Below are 27,959 nucleotides of genomic sequence, written 5' to 3'. Positions count from 1 at the left end.
CTTTGCTATTGTTTGTCTGTATAATCTCTGTCTGGTTCTGTGATTGTTCCTGTCTGCTGTATAATTAATTTTGCTGGGTGTAAACTAATTAAGGTGGTGGGATATAATTGGTTACATAGTCATGTTACAATATGTTAGGATTGGTTAGTTAAATTTCAGGAAAATGATTGGTTAAGCTAAGCAGAACTCAAGTTTTACTATATAGTCTGCAGTCAATGAGGAAGTGAGTGGGCGTGGGTGGGACGGGATGGGTGTGTGGGTGGGGGGATGGGAACAGGGAATGGGGGTACGGAAATTGGAATCATGTTTTGCTAAAGAGGGGAAATGGGAACAGGGAATAGGGGTAAGGAAATTGCAATCATGTTTTGCTAAAGGGGGAAATGGGAACAGGGAATAGGGGTAAGGAAATTGCAATCATGTTTTGCTAAAGGGGGAAACGGGAACAGGGAATGGGGGTAAGGAAATTGGATTAATGTTTGGCTAAGGGCAGGAATGGGAACAGGGACACAGGTGTAAGGCTCTGTGGTGTCAGAGCTGGGAAGGAGGATACTAAGGAAGGAAACTGGAATCATGCTTGCTGGAAGTTCACCCCAATAAACATCGAATTGTTTGCACCTTTGGACTTCGGGTATTGTTGCTCTCTGTTCATGCGAGAAGGACCAAGGAAGTAAGTGGGTGAAGGAATAAGCCTCCTAACACTCAGCACTTCTGGGATCAAGGTCATTTCTCTATAAATGACTAAATATAGACTTAGGAGCCTAGTGCTAGGCCCCCAGGTTTGAGAATGTTAGCTTCGCCTCTTGTGCCTTAGTTTTCCCATCTGTAAAGGTAGAATAACGACACATACCCACCTTTGTGCTTTAAGACCTACAAATTAAAAGAGCTGTATAGATGCTAAGTGTGTGATGCCTGTGACCATGGTATAAATACTAATCTGTATTATATAATATAACTACGTTGACCCATCTCTTCCAATCTAAGCTATATTGCTTTGGCAACTGGCCCCACCTGCTGTAGGCTTTTGGAACTGGAGTTCCAGGGACCCTTCTAGAATTAGATCTTCAAGGATTGTGACTTCCTGAGCCAGACGTGTGATCTCCATTCTCCTTTTCTAAATCACATATGCCCAAATGAGTTAAAATGTCACCTGAAGAGAGAATGTACATGTAGCAAATGCATGGGGGCAGGACCATCACAAAAGGATGGGAGGATAGGTCCGGCAGCATTCCTACCAGTAAAACTAGGAGGCCAGGCAGGATACAATGAGAGAAATAGGAAACAATTTTGTGTGGATTGGCAAGCCTTTCTGTTGCAATAAATATCTAAAGCAGGCTGGAGCCCCTCCGCTTGTGACACAGGAATCCAAATTGCAAGTTTTGCCCTGGGTGATGTAATGGAAACTGACCCAATTTGACATTATCTGGCAACCTAGTAAAGATCACAGGTAATAGTAACCACAAAGGGGAAGGCGTTACCCTTAATAATATAAGGAGAGTGACTCTGTTCCAGGTGTGATTGCATTTCTCCTGCATGCTTTTCCTTCAAATAGAAGATATAATTGAGCCATTGTGTAATCAAATCTGATGCCCTTGCAGAAGAAGTAGATAATTCAGCCCAATATGGCCCCTTAAGATAATTGGGAAATAAACTCTTTTCCCTGTCTGATGGTGTAAAGTTAGGCTACTTGTCAAAGCAACTATAATCAGAGACAGAGAGCATGCTCCCTTTAATAAGCCTGGCCAGGGCAGTCGGGGAATGAGCTGATTCATTTTCCAGGAGAAGGATGCCAGTAGAGCCTGATTGTTATGGAAAGCTTTTCTCTCTCTCTCAGCTGAAAATTCAGAGGAAGGACAGCAGTGGTCGCACTGTCTGCTCTTTCTCAGGATGGATCCCTCCTTTTAAGGTACAAGCGGCTTTGCTGGCCCACAGAGGTGTAATTTATTGCTCCTTGTGCCGCTGCTAGTGAAACTCACCTCACACATTTTTCAGGAATCAACTCTAAAAAGTTCCAGCCCAGGACACTGAACAAAGTCTTGTTTGCCATGTTGTGTTGCCTCCTTATGATTATAAGAAAGCGTTATTGTTTTAAAGGGAAATCAAATGAATAGATTCTGCAGCCCCTCCGCCCTCTCCTCTGGAAGCAAACTTGACTGTAGTGAAAGGGTCTTATCACAAGCCACATTACCTACACATTTTTGTAGGTGTTTGTTAAAATATTGGCAGCCCGTCACTGTGTCTTTCGTAGTATTTTTTTATTATTTATTTTATACTAGTTATATTATTAATGAATACAGCAATGCTTTCCAGACAGAATAGGAAGTGAATCTAATAGGCATAAAAAGAGAGTCGGGTGTAGATAGTTTCGCAGCGATGAAAGCTTTTGTTTCAGGATACAAGACCAGGGAAGTGCTGCTGCTCTGACTGATCTCCAGATGTCATTAGCATTCTGAAATTTTGTTAGGTTATGGACTGTCTGGACAATGCTTGCAATGTGAGACCCAGTCGCTGGGTTGGGAGCTTGTTCTCTTTAGGCCCAATCCTGCCAGGTACTGAGTATCCTCGACTTTCACCGAAGTCAGTGGGAACTCAGGGCACTGAGCACCTTGCAGGATCAAGCCTTTTGTTGCCAGTGGGGTGAGCTCTTTAACACTTTTCTGAACAGGAACCGTATTCCTTTGGCAGATTAAGTGTTGTAACCGATAGTCTCTAAAAAAGAGCGTCCTCATACACTGGGGTGACATAAACTAAAGTATGTAGATTTATTTGTCCGGTGGATTTATTATTTTAATACATTTGACTACAGTTACATCTAGTGAACCTGGTTGTACTATCTAGTTTGTGCTTTGAAGTGTTTGATATTATCTGGTATTCATTTAAAGCACTGCAAAAGGACCATTAAGGGGAGGTGGGTGGGAGGCTGGTCACAAAACAGTGAATGATACTGTTTTTTGAGTGGTAATAGTCAGGCAGAAAGAATTGAATAACGTGTAAAGTGACACTTCTTTCTGAATCATTCTCCATAGGATCAGCTGTACCATGCCACATAGTTTTGTGTTAGGTGCTCTTCTCTGCAGGATCCAAACATGGCTTGCTGAGTCTTTTTGCATCAGTGTTATCTAGGTTCTTAATGTAAAAAAATAATAAATACAGGGGGTTACAATACTGGTCATGTAAACTGGGGTTGTGAGTTCAAATCTCCCTGGTTTAACAATTGGAAAAAACTACCAAGGGAAGTGGTGGAATCTCCATCTGTTAAAGTCTTCAAATCAAGACTGGTGCCTTTCGGGAAGATATCCTTAGTTAAACACAAGTTACTGGGCTCAATACAAGAATATCTGGATGAAATTCTAAGTCCTGTGTTATACAGGAGATCAGACTAGATGATCTAATGGTCTCTTCTAGTTTAAAAATCTAGGAATAATAATAATTAGCCAGGCCTTGTGATTTTTGCTTCACATCAAAATGCAGACTGTATCCTGAATCCAAGATGTTTAACCTCAGAAATCACATAATTTTATTAAATTTAATTTGATCCAAACAGAGGTGCTGAGTAAAAATATGCATTTTATGAATTATTACTTATATCACATTAACATCCACAGTGTGTGAGGCACAGTACAGATGTATTAGAAGAAACAGTCTTTGGATTGTAAGATCTTTGGGGCAAAAAGACAGACAAAGAGACTGTGTCAGGAAAAGGGTGCAACATACAAGCAAAGTGGTGAAGGGGAGGACTGGCATAGGTCTTGATCATTTCATGTCTTTTAACATAGGGAATGGATCACTTGATGATTCCTGTTCACTTCATTCCCTCTGGGGAACCTGGCATTGGCCACTGTTGGAAGAAAGGATATTGGGCTAGATGAACCTTTGGTCTGACCCAGTATGGCTGTTCTTAAGTAATAATACATGTTGTTTATGCATACTCTCCCCAATCACCTCTTTACCTAATCTTGATTAGCTAATAATGTGTAGATATCACAGTAGAAGTAAATCTTATTTTGGGATTCAAATAAGGAGAGGTTGAATAAAGATACCTACTTTGTAATCTATGCTTAATGTGTTTTAACTCCTTCAAGTATCAGTAATCTTGGGGTTGTACATTATATGATTGTAAAATATATCTTTATACATCTTGCTATGTTAATTTAATCTCTCAGAATATGATCCCTGGTTTCTGTACATTGCTTTCTTCCTTTGCTATAAAGATAACAGATTGTTATGTCATTGGTGATTGAGGTATTGAGACAGAGTGGTTTGCCATTTGCCAGGTGGATTACATTATCAAGTTCATTTAGTCTGCTTTACATTTTATGAGACCATGTGCTATAACAATTTTTCTGTGTCATTTTTGGTTGTCATCACTAGTTCCTTTCGTTTCCCATTTGGTATTTTCCACCTGTTTTCTTTTGGAAGAATTCACTCGAAGAATCTTCTTAGTGTATGCGCAGTGTGCCTCAGGCAGCACATGACCAGGATTCATCACTGAATTTGGTTCACTGGTTGGATCATTAGCTTTCCTGGTTCAGGCCAGTTTCTGACTGGGAGTGTGATGTGAACACTTATTCATGTCCCCCTGCAAGACCAAGAAAACCAAGAAAAGACAGGATCATGTGATTTGTGTTAGAGATGGGCCTGAAGTGAACAGTGGCTTGAATTTCTCCCGTTTATTATCACATATAGACACACACAGGTCCCCAGCCTGTAACTGGATCCATCTGAGTGGACCGTTGCACTTATGTAGAGCATCTGTGACTTCCATAGAACTCTATATTGTAAAGGTTCACCCACATGGATCCAGTTGCAGGATCAGAGCCAAACTTCAGCAAAAATTGGAATCTGGATATAGATCCAAACTTTACAGCTTGGGCATGTCTCTACCATGAGCCAGAATCACAAGTCCAAATACACCTACATTTTGGGAAAGTTTAAACTGTGATCCAAACTCCATGGCTCTGATCCACATTGAGTTTTTAAGAAGGTAGTCATGTTTATTTCAGGAAAATGGGTGGTAATTTGTAAACAGAGGATGATCAAAACCTCTTTTTATGGTGTGCATTAGGGTTATTTACTGGATTTTTGGATGTCTAAAATATACACCCAGCACAATCCCTGTGTGCATTTATAAAATATAATAAACACCACAAAGTTGTTTTACGATCATGATCCCTTCCTCAAAGGATCAGGTAGGTAATACAGTTAATATGATGGCCTTTCCAGTCTCATTTATTCTGTTAAACAAGCAGATTTATTTTTGGGAGAATTGAAGAGGGTAAGCTAAAATGACATTTGACTGCAAACCCGCCCCCCCCCCAAAACCAGATAGAAATGGAGGGCATTATGTCCTACAGTGTTTGACATGCAGGCTGAGAACAGAGCTAGAAGTGCTTTCTTTTTCTCAGAAGATGTATAATTCATATGACAGAAGAAAGCTAAGCCCTGGTCTACACTAGGACTTTAGGTCGAATTTAGCAGCGTTAAATCGATGTAAACCTGCACCTGTCCACACGATGAAGCCCTTTATTTTGACTTAAAATCAATTTCCTTACTCCACCCCTGACAAGTGGATTAGCGCTTAAATCGGCCTTGCCGGGTCGAATTTGGGGTACTGTGGACACAATTCGACAGTATTGGCCTCCGGGAGTTATCCCAGAGTGCTCCATTGTGACTGCTCTGGACAGCACTCTCAACTCAGATGCACGATTGTTTGCCATTGCTGTGACGCAGGGAGGGGCGACTGACGACACGGCTTACAGGGTTAACTTACAGGGAGCTAAAATCAACAAAGGGGGTGGCTTTACATCAAGGAGTATTTCAGGCAGGACTTCACGGAGGGTTCCAATAAGAAATGGTGCACCTAAGTTATTGTTCTTATTGGAACAAGGAGGTTAGTCTGGCCTCTGATTGATACATGGCTAGATTTACCTCACTGCACCTTCTCTGTGAGTGACTGCAGTGTGACCTAGAGGAATGAGTCCCTAGGGGGGGCTTTGCAAATGAGTACAAAACAAATCTGGTCTATTTCTTGTTTTGATACACTCCATCTATCTTTTACATCTTTGGCTGGCAGCAGACGGTGCAGAAGGACTGCATGCCATCCACATCTCATGGCTGCTCGGCAGAAGATGGTACAATAGGACTGCTAGCCATCCTCATCTCTTGCCTGCCCGGCAAAAGATGATGCAATAGGACTGCTAGCAATCCGTATCACCTGCCTGCTCACCATAAGATGGTTCAGTAGGACTGACTGCAGGACTAAAGAGAATGACTTGATCAAGTCACTCCAAATTTAGTCCCTGCGCCCATGTCTGCCCAGGCGCTCCTGATCGACTTCACACAGGCGACCAGGAGCACCTCGGACATGACGATGATGGCTACCAGTCCTATTGCACCGTCTGCTGCCACAAGGCAATGGGTTAATGCTGCTGTGTAGCAATGCAGTACCGCGTCTGCCAGCACCCAGGAGACATACGGTGACAGTGAGCTGAGCGGGCTCCATGCTTGCCGTGGTATGGCGTCTGCACAGGTAACTCAGGAAAAAAGGCGCGAAACGATTGTCTGCCCTTGCTTTCATGGAGGGAGGGAAGGAACGGGGGCCTGACGATATGTACCCAGAACCACCTGCGACAATGTTTTAGCCCCATCAGGCATTGGGATCTCAACCCAGAATTCCAGTTGAGACTGTGGGAACTGTGGGATAGCTACCCACAGTGCAACACTCCGGAAGTCGACTCTAGCCTCGGTACTGTGGAAGCACTCCGCCGAGTTAATACACTTAGAGCATTTTCTGTGGGGACACACACACTCGAATATATAAAACCGATTTCTAAAAAACCGACTTCTATAAATTCAACCTAATTTCGTAGTGTAGACATACCCTTAGAGGAAGAGCCTTTCTGGTCTTAAGGCCAAGTGAACACTGTTCTTAGAGGTCAGGTCTAGCTAGGGTGATGTTGAAGTTGTTGGTGAATGTCAAAGTAACCGAACAGCAGAGCTACTGTCTTAGTTCAGACAGGAGCAGTCAGTGGAAGATCTCTTACTGCAGCACCCATGCTGAAAATGAAATAAGAAATTTACCTTCATCTCTGTTCTATGTGCAGTTCACAGCTGTTTATTGAATTAAATAGTTATTTCTCTGAGGCAGTGACACACAGTGTGGTTTCAGTAACAGTTACTAAGCCACTTCGTTGTTGTTTATTCAGGTTTGTAGCCAGAAATCTAAGATCCATAATGACTTTGTTTCATTTACAGCAGTTAGTGAAAAGTTAGTAGAATCTGGTGCTGCTAATGAAGGTTATAGAACAATCTGACTGCATGCCAGTTAATCATGTAAAAAGAACAGGAGTACTTGTGGCACCTGAGAGACGAACGAATTTATTTGAGCATAAGCTTTCATGGGCTGCAGCCCACTTCATCGGATGCCACAAGTATTCCTGTTCTTTTTGCGGATACAGACTAACACGGCTGCTACTCTGAAACCAGTTAATCATGTGTTTTCTTACAGGACAAAATGTTGTTGATGAGTATAAACATCTACATCCCAAGAGGATTATTGATTTCCCCTTTTAGATATGTTTTCTGTATCAGGCAACTGATATTATTAGGTTTGTAGAAAGGGGGTTGTATGGGGAGGCAGACATGCTTTTTGTTTTATGACTGTTGATAAAGGGCGGTTCTTATCTCCTAAGGTCTAAGTTGAAGGGTAACATTTTTGTAGTTAGGTGCCTATCCACAGGCTGTGCTCCTTCTTGTTCTGAGCAGCAGGGTGAGCTCCTTGTTTCACTAGATTTAAGTTAAGAAGCTAAGGAGAAAAAAACTTCAAAAACAGACTCCAAAGAGAAACTGCTGAGCTTGAATTAATATGCAAACTAGATACTATTAACTTGGGTTTGAATAGAGACCGGGTGTGGCTGGGTCATTACACAAACTGAATCTATTTCCCCATGTTAAGTATCTTCACACCTTCTTGTCAACTGTCTGAAATGCGCCATCTTGATTATCACTACAAAAGTTTTTTTTCTCCTGCTGATAATAGCTCATCTAACTAATTAGCCTCTCACAGTTTGTATGGCAACTTCCAGTTTATCTGTATGTATATATATATATCTTACTATATGTTCCATTCTATGCATCCGATGATGTGGGCTGTAGCCCACGGAAGCTTATGCTCTAATAAATTTGTTAGTCTCTAAGGTGCCACAAGTCCTCCTGTTCTTTTTTTAAGGGCTGAAAAGACTCTCCAGCCAGGAATGTGGAGCCCCTATTGGATGGAATAACAAAGTGCCTTGGCAGGGTTATTGCACTTCCAGGAATTGAGTTCCAGGAATTCAGTTAGGTGTGGAATCTTGCCTCCTGCCAGACAAGCTCTAAAGCAGGGGTGGGCAAACTTTTTGGCCTGAGGGCCACATTGGGGTTGCGAAACTGTATGGAGGGCTGGGTAGGGAAGGCTGTGCCTCCATATGCAGCCTGGCCCCGCCTCCTATCTGCCCCCTCTCACTTCCCGCCTCCTGACTGCCCCCCTCAGAACTCCCGACCCATCCAACCCCCCCCGCCCCGCTCCCTGTCCCCTGACTGCCCTGACCCTTATCCACACCCCCACCCCCTGATAGGCCCCCCGGGACTCCCACGCCTATCCAACCCCCCCTGTTCCCCGTCCTCTGACTGCCCCCCCCCCAAACCTCTGCCCCATTCAACTGCCCCCTACTCCCTGTCCCCTGACTGCCCCTGGGACCCCCTGCCCCTTATCTAACCCCCCCGCCCCGCCTCCCGCTCCCTTACCATGCTGCTCAGAGAAGCAGGACTGGCAGCCGCGCCACCCAGGCAGAGCCAGCCACACGCCACACTGCCCGGCAGGAGCTCGCAGCCCCACCGCCCAGAGCGCTGGCGGCACAGCGAGCTGAGGCTGCGGAGGAGGGGGGACAGCAGGGGAGGGGCCGGGGGCTAGCCTCCCTGGCCGGGAGCTCAAGGGCCAGGCAGAATGGTCGCGCGGGCTAGATGTGGTCCGCGGGCTGTAGTTTGCTCACCTCTGCTCTAAAGTCTTAGAAGCAGTATTGAAGTAGTGCTTAGAACCCCAATCATAGACCTGGATCTCACTGTACCAGCTGTTAGGATATAGATATTCAGGCCTGTCTGTGAAGGCCTATACGCTAAGAATTTAGGTGTATTCTTATCACTTGGCTAGTTCTAGAGGTATAAAAGAAAGAATCAAAATCACTGTCTGCCAGTGTTAGGTCCTTCTCTTACTGTGACAGTCTGAGGCCCTGTTCTTAGGCTAAGGCCTTTGGCTAAGCAGCAGAGGCAGCCATAAGCTGGGAAGCGAATGGTCACATCTCACATCCTCACATGCCAAACTAGTCACATTGAAATCAGGTGCTATTGGGCTGTTAGGAACACAATCCGTTCCTGATAATGCCTATCGCCTCCAGAGAAAGGGAAGTGCCTAGAAAATGTAAAAGGAAACCTAGTTTGATAGCATCCTGTCTGGCAAGAACTCGCTTATCAATAGCTGGTATGTGAAATCCTCATTTCTGTAAAAAGAAAAGGAGGACTTGTGGCACCTTAGAGACTAACACATTTATTTGAGCATAAGCTTTCGTGAGCTACAGCTCACCTCATTTCTGTGTTTGTTCTATCATTGTAGTCCCCATTTCCCTATTGTTTGTCTGCATAATCTCTGTCCGGTTCTGTGATTGTTCCTGTCTGCTGTATAATTAATTTTGCTGGGTGTAAACTAATTAAGGTGGTGGGATATAATTGGTTAAATAATCATGTTACAATATGTTAGGATTGGTTAGTTAAACTTCAGTAAAATGATTGGTTAAGGTATAGCTAAGCAGAATTCATTTTACTATATAGTCTGCGGTCAATCAGGAAGTGGGTGGGTGGAGGGAATGGGGGTGGGGAAATTGGAATCATGTTTGGCTAAGGGCAGGAATGGGAACAGGGACACAGGTGTAAGGCTCTGTGGTGTCAGAGCTGGGAAGGGGGACACTAAGGAAGGAAACTGGAATCATGCTTGCTGGAAGTTCATCCCAATAAACATCGAATTGTTTGCACTTTTGGACTTTGGGTATTGTTGCTCTCTGTTCATGCGAGAAGGACCAAGGAAGTAAGTGGGTGAAGGAATAAGCCCCCTAACACCAGCCTTTGGTATCTGAGTGCCCAGTGGTTAAGATACACACTTGCTAACCAAAAGAGAACAGATGGACCAAGGAATGTGGACAGTTTACTGACTTCATCATTTTGTCCAATATATACTCCTGGAGGAATTCTCCATTATTGCGCATGTGCAGAATTCGTGTCCCCCACAGATTTCTTTGCTTCCCTGCAAAAAATGACTTTCTGATGGGGAAGCAACAAAAGCAGCCAGGTACCCCTCCCCAGTAGTGCAGGAGCATCGTTTTGGGCACCCGGAGCAGCCGACGGAGAGGTAAATCACTGTGGGGTGGGGGACCAGGGCTGGGGACACCCTGGCTGGTGTCTCCTACCCTGTGCCAGGGTCAGCTGCTAGTCCTGGCTTGGCTGGGCTGGGGGAGGGAGGACATAACTTCCTCTTCTCCTGCAAGGAGTGGCTGGGGCTGCGTCAGATTCACTCCTAGAAATCTCCCCCAGCTGTAGGAAACTCCGCACCCCCAGACCCCCACTTCCTTCCCCCATCGCTCCTTAGCCATGGGAGGAGGGGGTCACTGCACGGGGAGCTGTTCCCACATCTGCCCAACCCCTGTGCATCCAGAACTCCACTGCATCCAGATGCCCCTGCCAAGCCCCACATCCCAGCATCCGGACCCAGCACCCAGACCATCCCCTGCTAAGCCCCCCACACTCGAGCCCCCACCACAATGAGCCCCATTCCTCCTGCACCTGGACTACCCTGATGAGATGCTGCACCCAGACCTCCACCCCTCTGAGCCCTAACCAGCTGCACCCAGACCCCCACCCCACCAAACTCCATCCTCCCTCACCCAGGGTCCCCTGCTGAGCCCCAACCATCTTCACCTGGACCCCCTGAAGAGTCCCATTGCCCTTCACCCAGAACCCCTCAATGAGCCCCTGTGCATCCAAATCCCCGCTGCACCCAGACCCCGCACTGAGACGCCCGCTTGTCCCACACAGAACCCTCTCACCCCACACCTGGATCCCACCCACACTAAGCCCCTCCACACTTGGATCCTGCCAGACTGAGCCTGCCTGCCCACACCTGGTGTGCCTGGTGCAGCGGTGCTAGGGTTGCCAACCCTCCCGGTTTCGCCAGGAATCCCTGGAATCGGGCTCTATCTCCCAGAGGCTGTTGCAGCCAATCTGGGAGATTTCAAAACACTAAAAGTCTGGCAGCACAGCAGGGCTAAGGCAGGCTGCTGCCTGCCCTGGCCCCGTATGGCTCCCGGAAGCAGCCCGCATGTCCCTGCATCTCTTGGGGGGAGGGTAGCAGGAGGGTCTCCACGTACTGCCCTCCCCCAGAGCATTGACTCCGCAGCTCCCATTGGCTGGGAATGAGAGCTGTGGGGGCTGTGCCTCTGGGCAGGGGCAGTGCACGGAGACCCCTTTGGCCCCTGCCACCTACGAGCTGCTGTCAGAGGGATGTGCTGGTTGCTTTCAGGAGCCACCTGAGGTAAGCGCTGCCTGGCCGGAGCTTGCACCCCTCCACCACTCCCACACCCCAACCCCTGCCCCAGCCCCAAACCCTCACCCTGCACCTAAACTCCTTCCCAGAGCCCACACCCCCTCCCACACCCCAACCCCTTGCCCCAGCCCAGAGTCTGCAGCCCGCAAGCAAACTCCCTGCCAGAGCCCATACCCCAAACCTCCTCCTCCACCCAAACTCCCTCCCAGAGTCCACAACCCACCCCTGCCCCAGCCTGCTGAAAGTGAGTGAAGGTGGGGGAGAGTGAGCAATGGAGGGAGGGAGGATGGAGTGAGTGGGGGACGTGGCCTCTGAAAAGGGATAGTGCAGGGCTGTGGCCTTGGGGGCAGGGAGCAGGGCAAGAGTGTTTGGGTTTGCGTGATTAAACAGTTGGCAACCTTAAGAGCGGCAGGGCCCCAGAGTGTTTCTGGGGTGGGGCCAGCCCTTGTTCTGTGTCAGGGTCAGGTGCAGCCTCACTGCTGAGTCCATGTCCTGGAGCTGGGAGAGGGCTGCAGGGTGATCTCCCACCTCTGTGCAGCCAGTGGCCTGTGCTCCCCATTGCCATGCTGGAGCCTCCAAATATATTTATTGACAAATAAAATGTGCAGAATTTTAAAATATTGTGCACAGAATTTTTATTTTTTGCACAGAATTTTTAATTTTTTGGTACAGAAATTCCCTTAGGAATGGATCTAGCAGTTGTATTTAAAGTAATACTGCATTTGAATATGTTTTGAGAAAGTGGTTGAAGAAGACAAGACTATGAAACACATTCCTGTTAGCAGTTACAACTGTTTTTTATTGGTTTTGCTGTGTAATGAAACAAAGGAATACAAATGTTAAAGGAGTAGCTATACATACATTGATTTCTGCTTTAAATATTCTAAAAGATAATGGCTGATATTATGTGAGTCTTCAGCCAATTGTTTGTTATGGCTTAGCAAAACCTATTCAGTACAGTCCTGTTCCATATATGGTCCAAGGTGGATGGTACACAATTACCAATCAAAAGAAATGAGATTCTTGATAGGGAAAGGTTCAAAAATTAACCTATCCATGATTAAATTGAATTCTCTAGCTATTTTTAGCACCCAGCAAGGTTTTCTTTAGTACATATTTGTCTAGATTGGCCATTTATGAATATTATGGCAAGCAAGATTCACAGTTGGTGTAAGTTGACAAAACTCCACTGAATTGAATGAAGCTATGCCTATTCACACCAGCTGGATATCTGGCATCTGTTCTTAAGCATAACCCTGTTCCTTCTACAGTCCCATCCTGTCCTGTTTGGCTCATATGTTGCTACCTTTACTATCGCGCAGCAGTATCTTACTGCAATAGTTTTACTGACTCCACTGGAGCTGTTTGCAGGGTAAAGTACTTGAGTAAAAGTAGCAAAATCTGGCCTTTGTGATGAATTTAGTCTCAACTAGCCTGAGAAGCATGTGACTTAAATCTACACTTAAACTTAGATATTTACAGTGTGAAGGAGAGCTCTTTATCTCACTGACTGCCTTTTTGTTTCAATATTGTCGTAATAAGACAAGTGAAAGTAAAGGAAATAAACAAATGACGTATTTTCCCTTGAAAATAGCAATATTTAGCACTTTTACGGTACTGTTCAGTTACAAAAAACTTTAATAATATCAATTAATAAAATAAAGCACCTACCAGGCAAAAAGGACAAATATATTAATTTTTATTGTGCAAACAATTGACAACAGCTAAAATTTGCATTAACAGAAGTGATGCCTTTGCAAAAATTAACACATATATTTATTATAGTTAAATGAAATCTTTGATTAGTTAGCTAAGCATGAACACTGACTGACTTATTTTATTATATTATTCAAAGCATTTTTTTTGCTATTTATCACCACAATATCTAGGTTATTGAATACATTTAGTAAAAATGTGATTATTCCAAAAATATTTTAAAATACTTAAGGTAAAAGCCACACATTAAAATGCATTTCCTTCACAATGCACAAGAAACATAGATTCATTTCAGTAAATACATTACAATCAATGGCAATAGCATCTGGCAGGATATGAGCATTGTATCTTAAACAGAGATTCACTTTTTAAAATAATTTTTGTGAATTCTTATATGGCCTTTTGTTTAGATATAGAAGTTTTGAGAAAATATTTCACTTCTGACTAATTCTTAATTACCTGGAATTAGGTTCTCACTTTTCTGCCCTTCAATGGCTGGGGAAGCTGGTGATTGGTCAATATGAGGCTGTGGAATTGGGCCAGCTAAATGAGGGGGAAAGGGACACAGTTAGCTTCCAACTTAAATACCATATATTAAAAAGGAGAAGCAATATTTCTTAGGCTGGTTCTATAGTTAATATTTTTTGTGCATGCGCTTAATCCAAAATCTCATAATTAAAAAAAACCCTCAACAAATGGAAATAAAGAGTCCACTGCTATAAGTGGAATTGTGACACCATTAAATTGGAGTAACACAGTGATGAGTCAGGAGCTATACTTTTAGATGACTGTTCGAATGATCTGACCACTTCTTGCATTTTATCACCTTTGTCACTGGCAAGTACAAAAATCTATCAAATATTCAGTGATGACATTGATGCATCTGTGTAATAAATCAGTTTGATACAGAAAACAACTTTCTGTGAGTTCCCCTATCCCCCTGCCCCAATGTGGCAAGCATCCTTTAAAGTTTTAGTTTTAAAATGTTGGTAATTATTAGTTAAAACACAGAAGAGTGCCTTTAAGATCAACTTCCTTATTTAATTCAGATTTGGTTTACAAAACTCCTTTTTAGCCAAAATTGTTTGTACCAAGCTTCTATCAAGCGTACATTCTAATGGCCTAGGTGTCAAGATCCCTTACCATTTATTAAGGGATTATTAATAAATGATGTCACACTGCTTTTTATCTCAAAAGATCCAAAAGCTCTTTACAAAATCATATGCAAAACTTACACAGAAAGGACTTCATTCATACCGACATGTAGCCACCTCTAGAATGATAGATGACAACAGTTTAATGGCATAAAATTATTAAAAAATGTAAGACAGTGAAAAATACCTTATAAGGTTTTTTCATGTCTTATATGTTGAAAATGAAAAAAATAAAAATAAACATAAAATAAATAAATCATAGTGCACAATAAAATTATATTGTTCTCCAGTTTCTCTGTGACGAACAGTCTTGTTTCCTTTGTGGTACTGTACCTGCTCTGAACTGATAGTAATGGGCTCCTTATAGATAATCCAGGTGATGCTCTCAAAAAGGGGAGGATGAGTCAGAGAACCATGATAGGTCCAGTAATCCAAGGATCCAGGAAGTAAGGTTGATGGGTCAAAATTGGTAAATGGAGCTTTTTTTACCCTGGGGAAAATGTGTTTCATTTAATGAGAATGATAGTGAGAGTATACATCAGTCAGATATTGTTTATATAAAAGATGAGAATAAGTGTGGAAATTTTTTGCACCAGAATGAAGAAGGGTTCGTTTTAAAATACAGGTGTTTTCCTATGGGCTCAAACCTGCACGGCGCTGAACACTGTGATCGTGATCCAGCACTTAAGCACATACTTAACATTAAGCAGGAATATTCCTGTTGAATTTAACAGGACCACTTGTATGCTTAAGTGCTTTGCTTGGGACCTGACTGCTGAATTCCTCCCAGGGTCAAATCCATAGCCCTTCGTAAATACTGTGTGGGAAATGTAGCCTGTATCTTAAATACAGAGTATTGAAATTCATAGCCTGTTTTACTTGAACATTTGGACAGCATGTATATATGTGATAGGCTGTAGAGATGAGGCAAAACTAAGTCCAGTCAGTAGTTGGATATATGGTGATAAGTGCTAAAGATAAACTGTACATGGATGGATAGATACTTAAAATAACTTAAATTAATGGGAATTGAGAGCTCTTATCATTTTACAGGAGGCCCTGGCAGCTTAAGTGCTGAGAGTTAAGATTGTAAATTATTCTTTTGCACTTTTATAAAGGTCATAAAGTGTACATCTACTCCTAGACTCAGAAAGGCAATTTAAGCAGGACGTTCAATATTGCCGCTACATGAGCAGCTTGAACCCTGGATTTCTATAACAAGTATACAGATGGAACTGCTATGCAATGCAATCTCATCACATTTCAAACTGGCATAAGGTAAGGAGCACAACTGAGAATTTCCAGAGTGAACTCACTAGATTCTAAATTAATACCCTACTCTAAAGTATTGTGACCGTGCTGTGATGTTTACCTTAGTCTTTATCGAACGTCATGCCTTCACAATTTCCTGCACATGTTCATTAGGGGGACCAACCTGCAAATATAAGCATAGTGAGAAAACTGTTGAATCATAAACATATAACAATTAATTTATATGAACACTGAACCTTCTACTCCAAGATCTGAATATGGTTTAGAAATATAAATTAGTTTAGCCTCACAACCCCACTATAAATTAGCTAAGATTTAGAGCTAAGCAAATCATTCATAAAATCAGATTGACACCTATATTTGTGTGGGGTAAGTAATACTTTACTCCCCAAGTTGTGCCACTGAAATGAGTGGAGCTACTTGGTAGAATAAGCTACTACTCAACGTGAGTAATGGTGTTAGAATCTAGACGTCATTAATAATTTATCTGACAAGCATAACCTCTTGTTATTGTGATTTCCTCAAATTTATTCTTTCTTTGAAAGTATTCAATAAAATGTTTTTGCTAATTTATTTTTTGTGAACTGTTCTTTATGGGGTATTCAGTATTTAAACTGTGTTAATTGGTTGTGAGTGGCCAGATAAATCACACGGTATTGCTTCGTCACTTCAGGCATGGATGCCTATGCATATGAGTTTCATGTTTGTTTTCCAGTAATACCAGCAAGTGACTTTGAAAGTTACTTTCCATGAAAGTTCATGTCAGTAAAAGTTGATCACACAAGTCTGTGTGGGAAGGAAACACAAAACGGCGAGAATTTGACCAAAGTAAATCCTGTTAGCTCTACTAAGTAGGATTATATCCCTTTTCACAGACGAGGAAAGCGAGGCAGGGCATAATTAAGAGATTTTTTTCAAGGTGACCTAAAATGTCTGTGGTAGAGTTGGGAACAGAACCTTGGTTTTCTGATGCCTCCTCCAATATAAGCTGAATACAACTTTGGCTCAGTTATTTTTTTAGATTAACAGCGTGAATTAGTTCAGTTACATTTGAAGTCACACACTTCAATACAACAATAAAAGGAGTACTTGTGGCACCTTAGAGACTAACCAATTTATCTGAGCATAAGCTTTCGTGAGCTACAGCTCACTTCATCGGATGCATACTGTGGAAAGTGTAGAAGATCTTTTTATATATACACAAAGCATGAAAAAATACCTCCTCCCACCCCACTCTCCTGCTGGTAATAGCTTATCTAAAGTGATCACTCTCCTTACAATGTGTATGATAATCAAGGTGGGCCATTTCCAGCACAAATCCAGGGTTTAACAAGAACGTCTGAGGAGGGTGGGGTAGGAAAAAACAAGGGGAAATAGGTTATCGGGAAATAGGAAATAGTTCCCAGAAGTCACCTACTACAGGACAGGCCTAACAAAGAAAATAACAGAACGCCACTAGCCGTCACCTTCAGCCCCCAACTAAAACCCTTCCAACGCATTAAGGATCTACAACCTATCCTGAAGGATGACCCAACACTCTCACAAATCTTGGGAGACAGGCCAGTCCTTGCCTACAGACAGCCCCCCAACCTGAAGCAAATACTCACCAGCAACCACATACCACACAACAGAACCACGAACCCAGGAACCTATCCTTGCAACAAAGCCCGTTGCCAACTGTGCCCACATATCTATTCAGGGGACACCATCACAGGGCCTAAAAACATCAGCCACACTATCAGAGGCTCGTTCACCTGCACATCCACCAATGTGATATATGCCATCATGTGCCAGCAATGCCCCTCTGCCATGTACATTGGTCAAACTGGACAGTCTCTACGTAAAAGAATAAATGGACACAAATCAGATGTCAAGAATTATAACATTCATAAACCAGTCGGAGAACACTTCAATCTCTCTGGTCACGCGATTACAGACATGAAAGTTGCTATATTACAACAAAAAAACTTCAAATCCAGACTCCAGCGAGAAACTGTTGAATTGGAATTCATTTGCAAATTGGATAGAATTAACTTAGGCTTGAATAGAGACTGGGAGTGGCTAAGTCATTATGCAAGGTAACCTATTTCCCCTTGTTTTTTCCTACCTCACCCCTCCTCAGACATTCTTGTTAAACCCTGGATTTGTGCTGGAAATGGCCCACCTTGATTATCATACACATTGTAAGGAGAGTGGTCACTTTAGATAAGCTATTACCAGCAGGAGAGTGGGTTTGTGGGGCGGGGGGTGAGAAAACCTGGATTTGTGCTGGAAATGGCCAACTTGATTATCATACACATTGTAAGGAGAGTGATCACTTTAGATAAGCTATTACCAGCAGGAGAGTGGGGTGGGAGGAGGTATTTTTTCATGCTTTGTGTGTATATAAAAAGATCTTCTACACTTTCCACAGTATGCATCCGATGAAGTGAGCTGTAGCTCACGAAAGCTTATGCTCAAATAAATTGGTTAGTCTCTAAGGTGCCACAAGTACTCCTTTTCTTTTTTGCGAATACAGACTAACACGGCTGTTACTCTGAAACCTGTCAATACAACAATGTCTTCCCATGCTCTGGAAGAGAACATTTTGGAAAACAACACAACATAGACTGCAATAATTTAGGTGTGTCTTGTGTAACTTTACAATAAAAACTATTTATAACTAAAGTAAAATAATAGTAATTAATTGGGAGTAGGCCAAACATTCCGACATATAAAATCAGAGACAATCCATTCAAAGATTCAGCAATATAAAATTGTGGATTCTACAGAGGTAGCATGATAAAAATGAGTTTAATAATGACTTGACCATTTCACTGTTTGGGGTTGAAAAGGTAATCAGACTACTGAAATCGAAGACAAGTCAACAGAGATGTATGTCTCTAAATACAGATAATGTTGTGTTGTCTAGTCTCCTTTACTGAATGGATTCTGTGGATAATAAATAGAACAGTTTTTAAAAGGGGAAACAAAAGAGGTAAAAAGGGGGTTTCACTATGTTGTGTAACTGACCTTCAGAAAAACAGCAATGACTGACAAACCATCAGGCTTATCTGAAGCCTCCGCAAAACTTGAATATTTGTCTGAATTCCAGTGAACCAGGTGAAGCTAAAAAGCAATCAACAGAGAAACAGTTATGAAAGCCAACAACATTAGAGACAAACCAAAGCTACATTCTTAGGGCTTGATCCTGCAATTGGCAGTGTGCACATGAACATCATGGAGTGCCACTGACTTCACTGTGCAGTTTGTTCATGCGCTTTTAACTGCAGGGTTGCGACCTTATATTGTAGGCTGCAGAGCTACAGGCTTTTCCTGTAAAATATAGGGGTATATAAATATCGATAAACCCCAAATAGAAAGGGTAGTTTTCTAACCCAGTCTCTAGCTGCCTTCTGAGAATGCCATTATTACTATTTTTCTTTAAACTTTATTCTTGGAAATACTACTTTCTGGGATGAAACCCTTAGTCATACAGGAGGTTCTTACTCAGAGGCGTATCCTATTGATTGCAATAGAGATAGTGGTGTGATTAACAGAGACAGGCCCTAAGCCTGTGATGTGAGCAGGCATATCTAGAGGACCATACATACTAGAAGTAGATATTTCAGTGGTTTTTCCTTTACATATCAGCTGTAAAGGGGCATGGTACCTTTTGTTCAGCACTAATGTTTTTGCCTATTATACCTTATTATTGAGCATTACACCTTAAAACACATGATGACAATATATTTAGAAATCTGGAAGTCCGGAAAATCATATGCTGAAATTCTTAATTCACCTGAAATTATTTTAGAAATTATTAATATTTAGAAACATTTAGAAGTTCCTCAAGTTAGCAACTATGTAACTATAGCAATCGAAACTAGTTTTATTGGTATAGCAGTTTCCTTCAATAGATCACAAAGAGTGGTACAGCGTATTAAAATGGCAATGGAAGATCACTAAAAGCAGGGGCACATTGCAGAAATTATCATGCAACGCACACAATTTTTAAAGAGGGTGGTTTAAAGAAGTAAAAACGGGAAAGATTTTCCCAGCTATGTTTTTTAAGCTAAATTGCAGTCTTTTTTCAACTGCAACAGCTTAATTTTTTAAAAACTATTTTAAAGGGCTGATGCAAAGTGATCCGTAATACAAATTTTATTTCAGTGTTGTTCAAACGCAGTCCAAGTTCACTATCTAATTATAGCAGGAAGCAGTTCTAAAGGGAGGCCCCTTTCACATCTTGGCTGCATAAATTAGATAGCTCTAGCACCATCAACAGCAGAAAATTTCCTAATAGGAAGAGCCTGTTGGTTGTGAGAGGCACTGCCTACTATACAGACAAATACACCAGTCCATCTCATTAAATTCATATGCAATAATGTTCTGAAATATAAAGATTAGCCAAAGATAACATTGACTAAATTGTTCTTGATATGTTGATAATGAAAAGCAAACAAAAGCAGTCAGTTCAGGAGTGGCTTTCATTTCTTGAAAAGTGGGTCTCAGTTAACAACCTTTCCTTCCTTCCTTTCCTTCCATTATTTTCTTCCAGCTTTGCCCGCTCGTGGCTATTCTCCTTAAGAAGCAACAGAAAGCTACATTCCAGCAACAAGCATTAGACTTGATACTACAAGGTGCTGAGCACCTTCAACTTCCACTGTCTTCAGTGGTGGGTAGGGGTGATCAGGCCCTCTGCAAAGCAGCCAGAGTCTGATTCTGTAAAGGGTTACATGTGCGAGTAGTTAGCTCCATTAATGCCAGTACGAATACTCACAAGAGTGTACACACATGTGTTTGAAGCATTGAGCCCTCTTTTGGTGCTTAAATATGGATTTAGGTGGAGTAAATTCAGGCAACCAAGTTTGAAAATGTTGGCTTCAAGTCCTAAGTTTCTCCTGCAAAATCCCCTTTGCACATGCAGAGCAGGTTGTTGCTTGTGCAAACAAATGTAACTAACCAAGCAGTAAACACAGATACAGATGTTATGTGAAAATTTACATGTGCATATCCATTTTTGAGGGTGACATTTATGACTCAAGCTTTGAAAATGGGACCTTTACTTTTGTTTCATTGACTCTACCTCTGCGGCATATTTTGCTCCGTCCACATTGTGCTCAGAGCCATGGTCCTCAGTTTGGCCACAGTGAAAGTGAAACTGATGCAGCCTGTAGTTTCCAGTCAGAGGTCCACTGGTCACCACTGCACAGAAATGAAATAACTTGTTAAAATCAAGTTCCGAGTCCAGCACAGGCATCACAGCATCCCAAAACTTCCCTACCTACAGGTAGACAATTAGAATATTAGATCTATTATTAGTCTATTTTAACATGTAATTTTCATTTGTAAATTAAAAAAATAAGATTGTGCATGGATTAATGCAAGCCCTTAGAAATAAAAATCTTGATATGTGCATCTTATGGCTTAGTTACAGTAAATCAGCATGCCTGTCAAATTCAGCCCTAACATTTATGTCAACTCAACATGAACAGAGACTATTCATTACTTAAACGAGGAAACAAAAGACAGGGAAACATATAGTAGCAGCAGTTTATTGAATACGGGATTAGGATTCCAAGAGTGTCAGATGGAAACTACCTGTTAGAACACTGAGTTCATTCCGTTCCTAGGGCAGGAGAGAATCCACCACTAGAGGACACAATATTAGCTCTTAAAATTGCTTTTCTGCTCTAGAAGAAAAATCAGTAATATGTACAAGATATTCCGAGTCTAGTATATTAGTTTTTCTCATAATATTTTACAGCTAAGCTTAGATGTTCTTGTTAGTGATGTTGTAGGTCACCATCAATGATACATACATTTCTAACACTGAGTTCAGTGTATTCAGTCCTCCTGGCAGATAGGGTCTGCATTTGCTTAACCATCACACTAAGAATTACTTGTCTGAAGATTCATGCAGAAGATGGTAGTAGTCTTTGCACACCAGAACAAGTAAACAATGCCTCAGCCTCCCTTTTTAAAGCAAAGTTAAATCCATAACTCATATCTGAGTAGAGAATTGTTGCTAGGAAATCCACCAGAAAACAGTCATGATTGTGCATATTTTACTACCTGGAAATGTCCAGTAAATGTGGCAAATTTTAAATTTGCTTGTAACAATGGAACACTTGCCAACAAATCCTAATTTTAAAATGACATATTTCAGATCTTACATGGAGTGTAAAGTTATATCACCACATGGTATAGCATGCTAAATCAGTGAGCACATTTGAACTGGTATTTATGCTGCTGAAAGTCCATTTGCCTTTGTTTCTAGTCAAGGGGGTCAGAAAAAAAAAAGATTAAAATCAAACAAAAAAACTCTGCTCACTAACCTGATCGGTTATCCTTGTCCTCAAAGTTCACATGGAAGGAGTGTCCAACGTTGACAATCTCTTTGCAGATGCTCAAATTCCAGGTGATCTTGAGATGCCCCAGAGATGGATCTTTTTCTTGGTTTTAATGTCAATAGGGGACTGATGGTTTCCATTGGCAATAGGGTATAATTTTGTGCCACTGGTCGGGTCCTAGACAGACATAAATTTATGTTTCATTTAATTCTTAATTACTACTTTATTTTTATATGTTAATACTGAACTGTGGTGTTTTCTTCTTGTATAGCTGTAAAAATAATAGATTAGATCGCTTTAAAATAGCAAGAAATATATCATTCTGTATGGTTTGATCACTGATTTATGTCTCCTTTTATCAAAAAAAGAAAAGAAAGATCCCATCTTGGTCAGTTAAATTAAGGAAAGTTGCTATTAAGGAAAGTTATGGTTACTACTGTTGCCTTGATAACTCCAGTTCAGACTTGCCATGTTCATGCTGAGACTCATCAAGCCCTCGGATCACTACCCCTTCCTGCTTCTCCACGTGGGCACCAATGATACTGCCAAGAATGACCTTGAGCGGATCACTGCAGACTACATGGCTCTGGGAAGAAGGATAAAGGAGTTTGAGGCGCAAGTGGTCTTCTTGTCCATCCTCCCCGTGGAAGGAAAAGGCCTGGGTAGAGACCGTCGAATCGTGGAAGTCAATGAATGGCTACGCCGGTGGTGTCGGAGAGAAGGCTTTGGATTCTTTGACCATGGGATGGTGTTCCAAGAAGGAGTGCTAGGCAGAGACGGGCTCCACCTAACGAAGAGAGGGAAGAGCATCTTCGCAAGCAGGCTGGCTAACCTAGTGAGGAGGGCTTTAAACTAGGCTCACCGGAGGAAGGAGACCAAAGACCTGAGGTAAGTGGGGAAGTGGGATACCGGGAGGAAGCACGAGCAGGAGTGCGTGAGAGGGGAGGGCTCCTGCCTCATACTGAGAAAGAGGGGCGATCAGTGGGTTATCTCAAGTGCCTATACACAAATGCACGAAGCCTGGGAAACAAGCAGGGAGAACTGGAAGTCCTGGCACAGTCAAGGAATTTTGATGTGATTGGAATAACAGAGACTTGGTGGGATAACTCACATGACTGGAGTACTGTCATGGATGGATATAAGCTGTTCAGGAAGGACAGGCAGGGCAGAAAAGGTGGGGGAGTTGCACTGTATGTAAGAGATCAGTATGACTGCTCAGAGCTCAAGTATGAAACTGCAGAAAAACCTGAGAGTCTCTGAATTAAGTTTAGAAGTGTGAGCAACAAGGGTGATGTCGTGGTGGGAGTCTACTATAGACCACCAGACCAGGGGGATGAGGTGGACGAGGCTTTCTTCCGGCAACTCACAGAAGTTACTAGATCGCACGCCCTGGTTCTCATGGGAGACTTCAATTACCCTGATATCTGCTGGGAGAGCAATACAGCTGTGCACAGACAATCCAGGAAGTTTTTGGAAAATGTAGGGGACAACTTCCTGGTGCAAGTGCTGGAGGAACCAACTAGGGGCAGAGCTCTTCTTGACCTGCTGCTCACAAACTGGGAAGAATTAGTAGGGGAAGCTAAAGTGGATGGGAACCTGGGAGGCAGTGACCATGAGATGGTCGAGTTCAGGATCCTGACACAAGGAAGAAAGGAAAGCAGCAGAATATGGACCCTGGACTTCAGAAAAGCAGACTTTGACTCCCTCAGGGAACTGATGGGCAAGATCCCCTGGGAGAATAACATGAGCGGGAAAGGAGTCCAGGAGAGCTGGCTGTATTTTAAAGAATCTTTATTGAGGTTACAGGGACAAACCATCCAGATGTGCAGAAAGAATAGTAAATATGGCAGGTGACCAGCTTGGCTTAACAATGAAATCCTTGCTGATCTTAAATACAAAAAAGAAGCTTACAAGAAGTGGAAGCTTGGACAAATGACCAGGGATGAGTATAAAAATATTGCTTGGGCATGCAGGAGTGATATCAGGAAGGCCAAATCACACCTGGAGTTGCAGCTAGCAAGAGATGTTAAGTGTAACAAGAAGGGTTTCTTCAGGTATGTTAGCAACAAGAAGAAAGTCAAGGAAAGTGTGGGCCCCTTACTGAATGAGGGAGGCAACCTAGTGACAGAGGATGTGGAAAAAGCTAATGTACTCAATGCTTTTTTTGCCTCTGTCTTCACGAACAAGGTCCCAGACTACTGACCTGGGCAGCACAGCATGGGGAGGAGGTGACCAGCCCTCTGTGGAGAAAGAAGTGGTTCGGGACTATTTAGAAAAGTTGGACAAGCACAAGTCCATGGGGCCGGATGTGTTGCATCCTAGCGTGCTAAAGGAGTTGGCAGATGTGATTGCAGAGCCATTGGCCATTGTCTTTGAAAATTCATGGCGACTGGGGGAAGTCCCGGACAACTGGAAAAAGGCTAATGTAGTGCCCATCTTTAAAAAAAGGAAGGAGGATGATCCTGGAAACTACAGGCCAGTCAGCCTCACTTTAGTCCCTGGAAAAATCATGGAGCAGGTCCTCAAGGAATCAATTCTGAAGCACTTAGAGGAGAGGAAAGTGATCAGGAACAGTCAGCATGGATTCACCAAGGGCAAGTCATGCCTGACTAATCTAATTGCCTTCTATGACGAGATAACTGGTTCTGTGGATGAAGGGAAAGCAGTGGACGTGTTGTTCCTTGATTTTAGCAAAGCTTTTGACACTGTCTCCCACAATATTCTTGCCAGCAAGTTAAAGAAGTATGGGCTGGATGAATGGACTATAAGGTGGATAGAAAGTTGGCTAGATTGTCGGGCTCAATGGGTAGTGATCAATGGCTCCATGTCTAGTTGGCAGCCAGTATCAAGTGGAGTGCCCCAAGGGTCGGTCCTGGGGCCGGTTTTGTTCAATATCTTCATAAATGATCTGGAGGATGGTGTGGATTGCACCCTCAGCAAGTTTGCGGATGACACTAAACTGGGAGGAGAGGTAGATACGCTGGAGGGTAGGGATAGGATACAGAGGGACTTAGACAAATTGGAGGATTGGGCCAAAAGGAATCTGATGAGGTTCAACAAGGACAAGTGCAGAGTCCTGCACTTAGGACGGAAGAATCCCATGCACCGCCACAGACTAGGGACCGAATGGCTTGGCAGCAGTTCTGCAGAAAAGGACTGAGGGGTTACAGTGGACGAGAAGCTGGATATGAGTCAACAGTGTGCCCTTGTTGCCAAGAAGACCAATGGCATTTGGGGATGTATAAGTAGGGGCATTGCCAGCAGATCGAGGGACGTGATCGTTCCCCTCTATTCGACACTGGTGAGGCCTCATCTGGAGTACTGTGTCCAGTTTTGGGCCCCACACTACAAGAAGGATGTGGAAAAATTGGAAAGAGTCCAGCGGAGGGCAACAAAAATTATTAGGGGACTGGAACACGTGACTTATGAGGAGAGGCTGGGGGAACTGGGGATGTTTAGACTATGGAAGAGAAGAATGAGGGGGGATTTGATAGCTGCTTTCAACTACCTGAAAGGGGGTTCCAAAGAGGATGGATCTAGACTGTTCTCAGTAGTAGCAGATGACAGAACAAGGAGTAATGGTCTCAAGTTGCAGTGGGGAGATTTAGGTTGGATATTAGGAAAAACTTTTTCACTAGGAGGGTGGTGAAACACTGGAATGTGTTACCTAGGGAGGTGGTGGAATCTCCTTCCTTAGAAGTTTTTAAGGTCAGGCTTGACAAAGCCCTGGCTGGGATGATTTAATTGGGGATCGGTCCTGCTTTGAGCAGGGGGTTGGACTAGATGACCTCCTGAGGTCCCTTCCAACCCTGATATTCTATGATTCTATGATTCTAATTGCAGGATCTTGTCTTCAAAAAGAAATTGGTGATGTCTGTAGTAGCTAATTCTGGGATGAGGTCAGCACTTTGCTTCACCACAGAATTTCTGCCTTACGCTAGGGAATTTATATACATCATCAAGTAAGGGATTTGGTAATACTTTATAATCAGATTTTAGGGAGTCACCTGATCTCATGACATGAGAAACGGTTAAAAAAAGAGGGGGGGGAGAAGGTTGGAAGGAAAAAAAAAGAAGTTTGCAGTTGATTTACCCTAACCATTTTGATTCAGTGAACATGTTATGTACTGTAAGAATCAGATAAGATTTTAAAAGCCAGACCTTTTTATTTGTAGAAATGTTGGCAAAAGGTGTTTGCCACATTAAGCCTCGCCAGCCAAACTTTGCCTTTGATTTCAGTGGGAGCAGTGAGGTGCTCTTCACTTTTGAAAATCCAGGCCACTTATTTAGGTGCCTTATTAGTAACAACTTCAGGCATTCATTTTTAAAATGTTGGCCTTGGTACTTTTGGGTGATGTAAAATAAATACTACAAGCAGTTCTAATATTTTGATGTGTTAATTATAAGGTTAAATACTGGCTTAATATTATTCACAACAATATTCTTCTTAGTAATAATTCAGGTCCAGACCATCCCTGAGGGATCCAAATGTGGCAGGGATGGTGCCAGGCTCCAGCAGATCTGGGGGGATCTGCTAGTTTTGGGGATAGGGTCTGTAGTATTTTCCAGGGAGGGAAGATCCTCACCGAGATATCCTTCCCTAAATCCACTTTTGCATGGATTTTCTGAAAGAAAATCTGTGCCATAACAACCAAGATATTTCTCTGAAGCTTTAATCTAGTCATTAAGGTCGCAATTCAGCATCATATCCCTATTCAGGACAGCACTTAAGCAAATGTTGGCCTGAATCAGGATGGATTTTAAGTGCTTTCCTGAATAGGGGCCTATAGTGTCAACCCACAATTTATCAAGTGGTTTCAGATCCAATAAGAGTGACACTCTTTTTTCAGTAATAAAATATTTGGGCCTGGCCCTGCTTTCCTTACTCAGGCTAAATCAGTTGGATTTTGCTTGAATAAAATTTGCAGAATCTGGCTCTTAAATCCTAGCAGTAGAATTTCATGTATAAGAACTTGAATTTCATAATACCACAATATCATTAAATAGTTGTGCAGTTTTTTTGCCAGCTTTTATTAAGCATAGAAAATCAAGGTAACTATTTCTAGGTAAAATAAGGGTCAACATAACATATTTAAGCATTGCCCTGTCATCCTGAGTTGCAAAAATATGAACCTGTTTACATTTTTCTGTTACTGCTGCAAACCGTTCTTGGTAGTAAACTGCTGATATCAGAATCATGCAGATGTTCACAGCTGAGGTCAGGCACATAAGATACTGCTGTGTTATTTTTATTTCATAGCCTGCAGAATTTGTCACATTGATTCCAAGATTGACTGTGTTGTATATTCTAATATGTGAAAATCAATATAATTCCCTGAGAATAATGGAAGAAATGAAAAAATTCTTCACTTGCACTGTAGCCATAGCATATGATCTTGAAAACTGTATACCACAGTCAGTCAGTCAGATTCAGGGTGCATTGACTTCCATTTCACACTCAAACTCTTCCTCTGTTGCATGTCACCTGCATGCCAATGAGAATTAGGTATATGGAGAGATCTATAGAATCATAGAACATTAGGGTTGGAAGAAATCTCAGGAGGTCATCTATTCCAACCCCCTGCTCAAAGTAGGACCAACTCCAACTAAATCATCCCAGGGCTTTGTCAAGCTGGGCCTTAAAAACCTCTAAGGATGGAGATTCCACCACCTCCCTAGACAGGGCCGTCCATAGGGGGGTGCAGGGCCCAGGGTGGAAGTGACAGATTCGTATCTTCCAGGACCATCTGTGCTGGCCAATTGCACCGGCCCGCGAAGCCCCCCAAACCGTGGGGCTCAGAGCAGTCGCCCTGATTCACCCTAGCCAAAGGATGGCTCTGTCTCTAAGTAACCCATTCCAGT

The 27,959-nt window shown here is 42.6% G+C and overlaps 1 protein-coding gene and 2 long non-coding RNA genes across 5 annotated transcripts in view; 1 reads left to right on the top strand and 2 right to left on the bottom strand.

The window, feature by feature from the left end:
- The window catches only part of LOC122464435, an 81,189-nt gene that overhangs the window by 5,928 nt on the left and 47,302 nt on the right, over window positions 1–27,959 (top strand). The window contains exon 2 of one of the 3 annotated variants that reach the window (XR_006288454.1): window positions 1,832–4,327. The exons of the other annotated variants lie outside the window; for them this stretch is intronic. This is a non-coding gene — a long non-coding RNA (uncharacterized LOC122464435). Of the gene's footprint in view, window positions 1–1,831; window positions 4,328–27,959 lie in introns of those variants that run through there. 3 annotated transcript variants of the gene reach the window in all.
- LOC122464434 lies at window positions 3,489–7,922 on the bottom strand. The gene is made up of 2 exons (XR_006288451.1): window positions 6,878–7,922; window positions 3,489–4,576 (listed from the first exon to the last, which is right to left on the bottom strand). It is a non-coding gene; the product is annotated as an uncharacterized LOC122464434 (long non-coding RNA).
- Window positions 13,303–26,074, bottom strand: CA1 (carbonic anhydrase 1). The gene is given in 10 exon segments (XM_043539402.1): window positions 13,303–13,879; window positions 14,824–14,980; window positions 15,846–15,925; window positions 18,775–18,870; window positions 20,831–20,949; window positions 22,083–22,199; window positions 22,202–22,256; window positions 22,258–22,274; window positions 22,532–22,572; window positions 25,929–26,074. Coding segments are annotated over 9 exon segments (756 nt in total). The 5' UTR covers window positions 22,569–22,572; window positions 25,929–26,074; the 3' UTR covers window positions 13,303–13,801.

The sequence above is a fragment of the Chelonia mydas genome, chromosome 2 (assembly GCF_015237465.2).
Source record: "Chelonia mydas isolate rCheMyd1 chromosome 2, rCheMyd1.pri.v2, whole genome shotgun sequence".
Classification (NCBI taxonomy): Eukaryota; Metazoa; Chordata; order Testudines; family Cheloniidae; genus Chelonia; species Chelonia mydas.
This window is presented reverse-complemented; position numbering and strand designations above follow the sequence as displayed.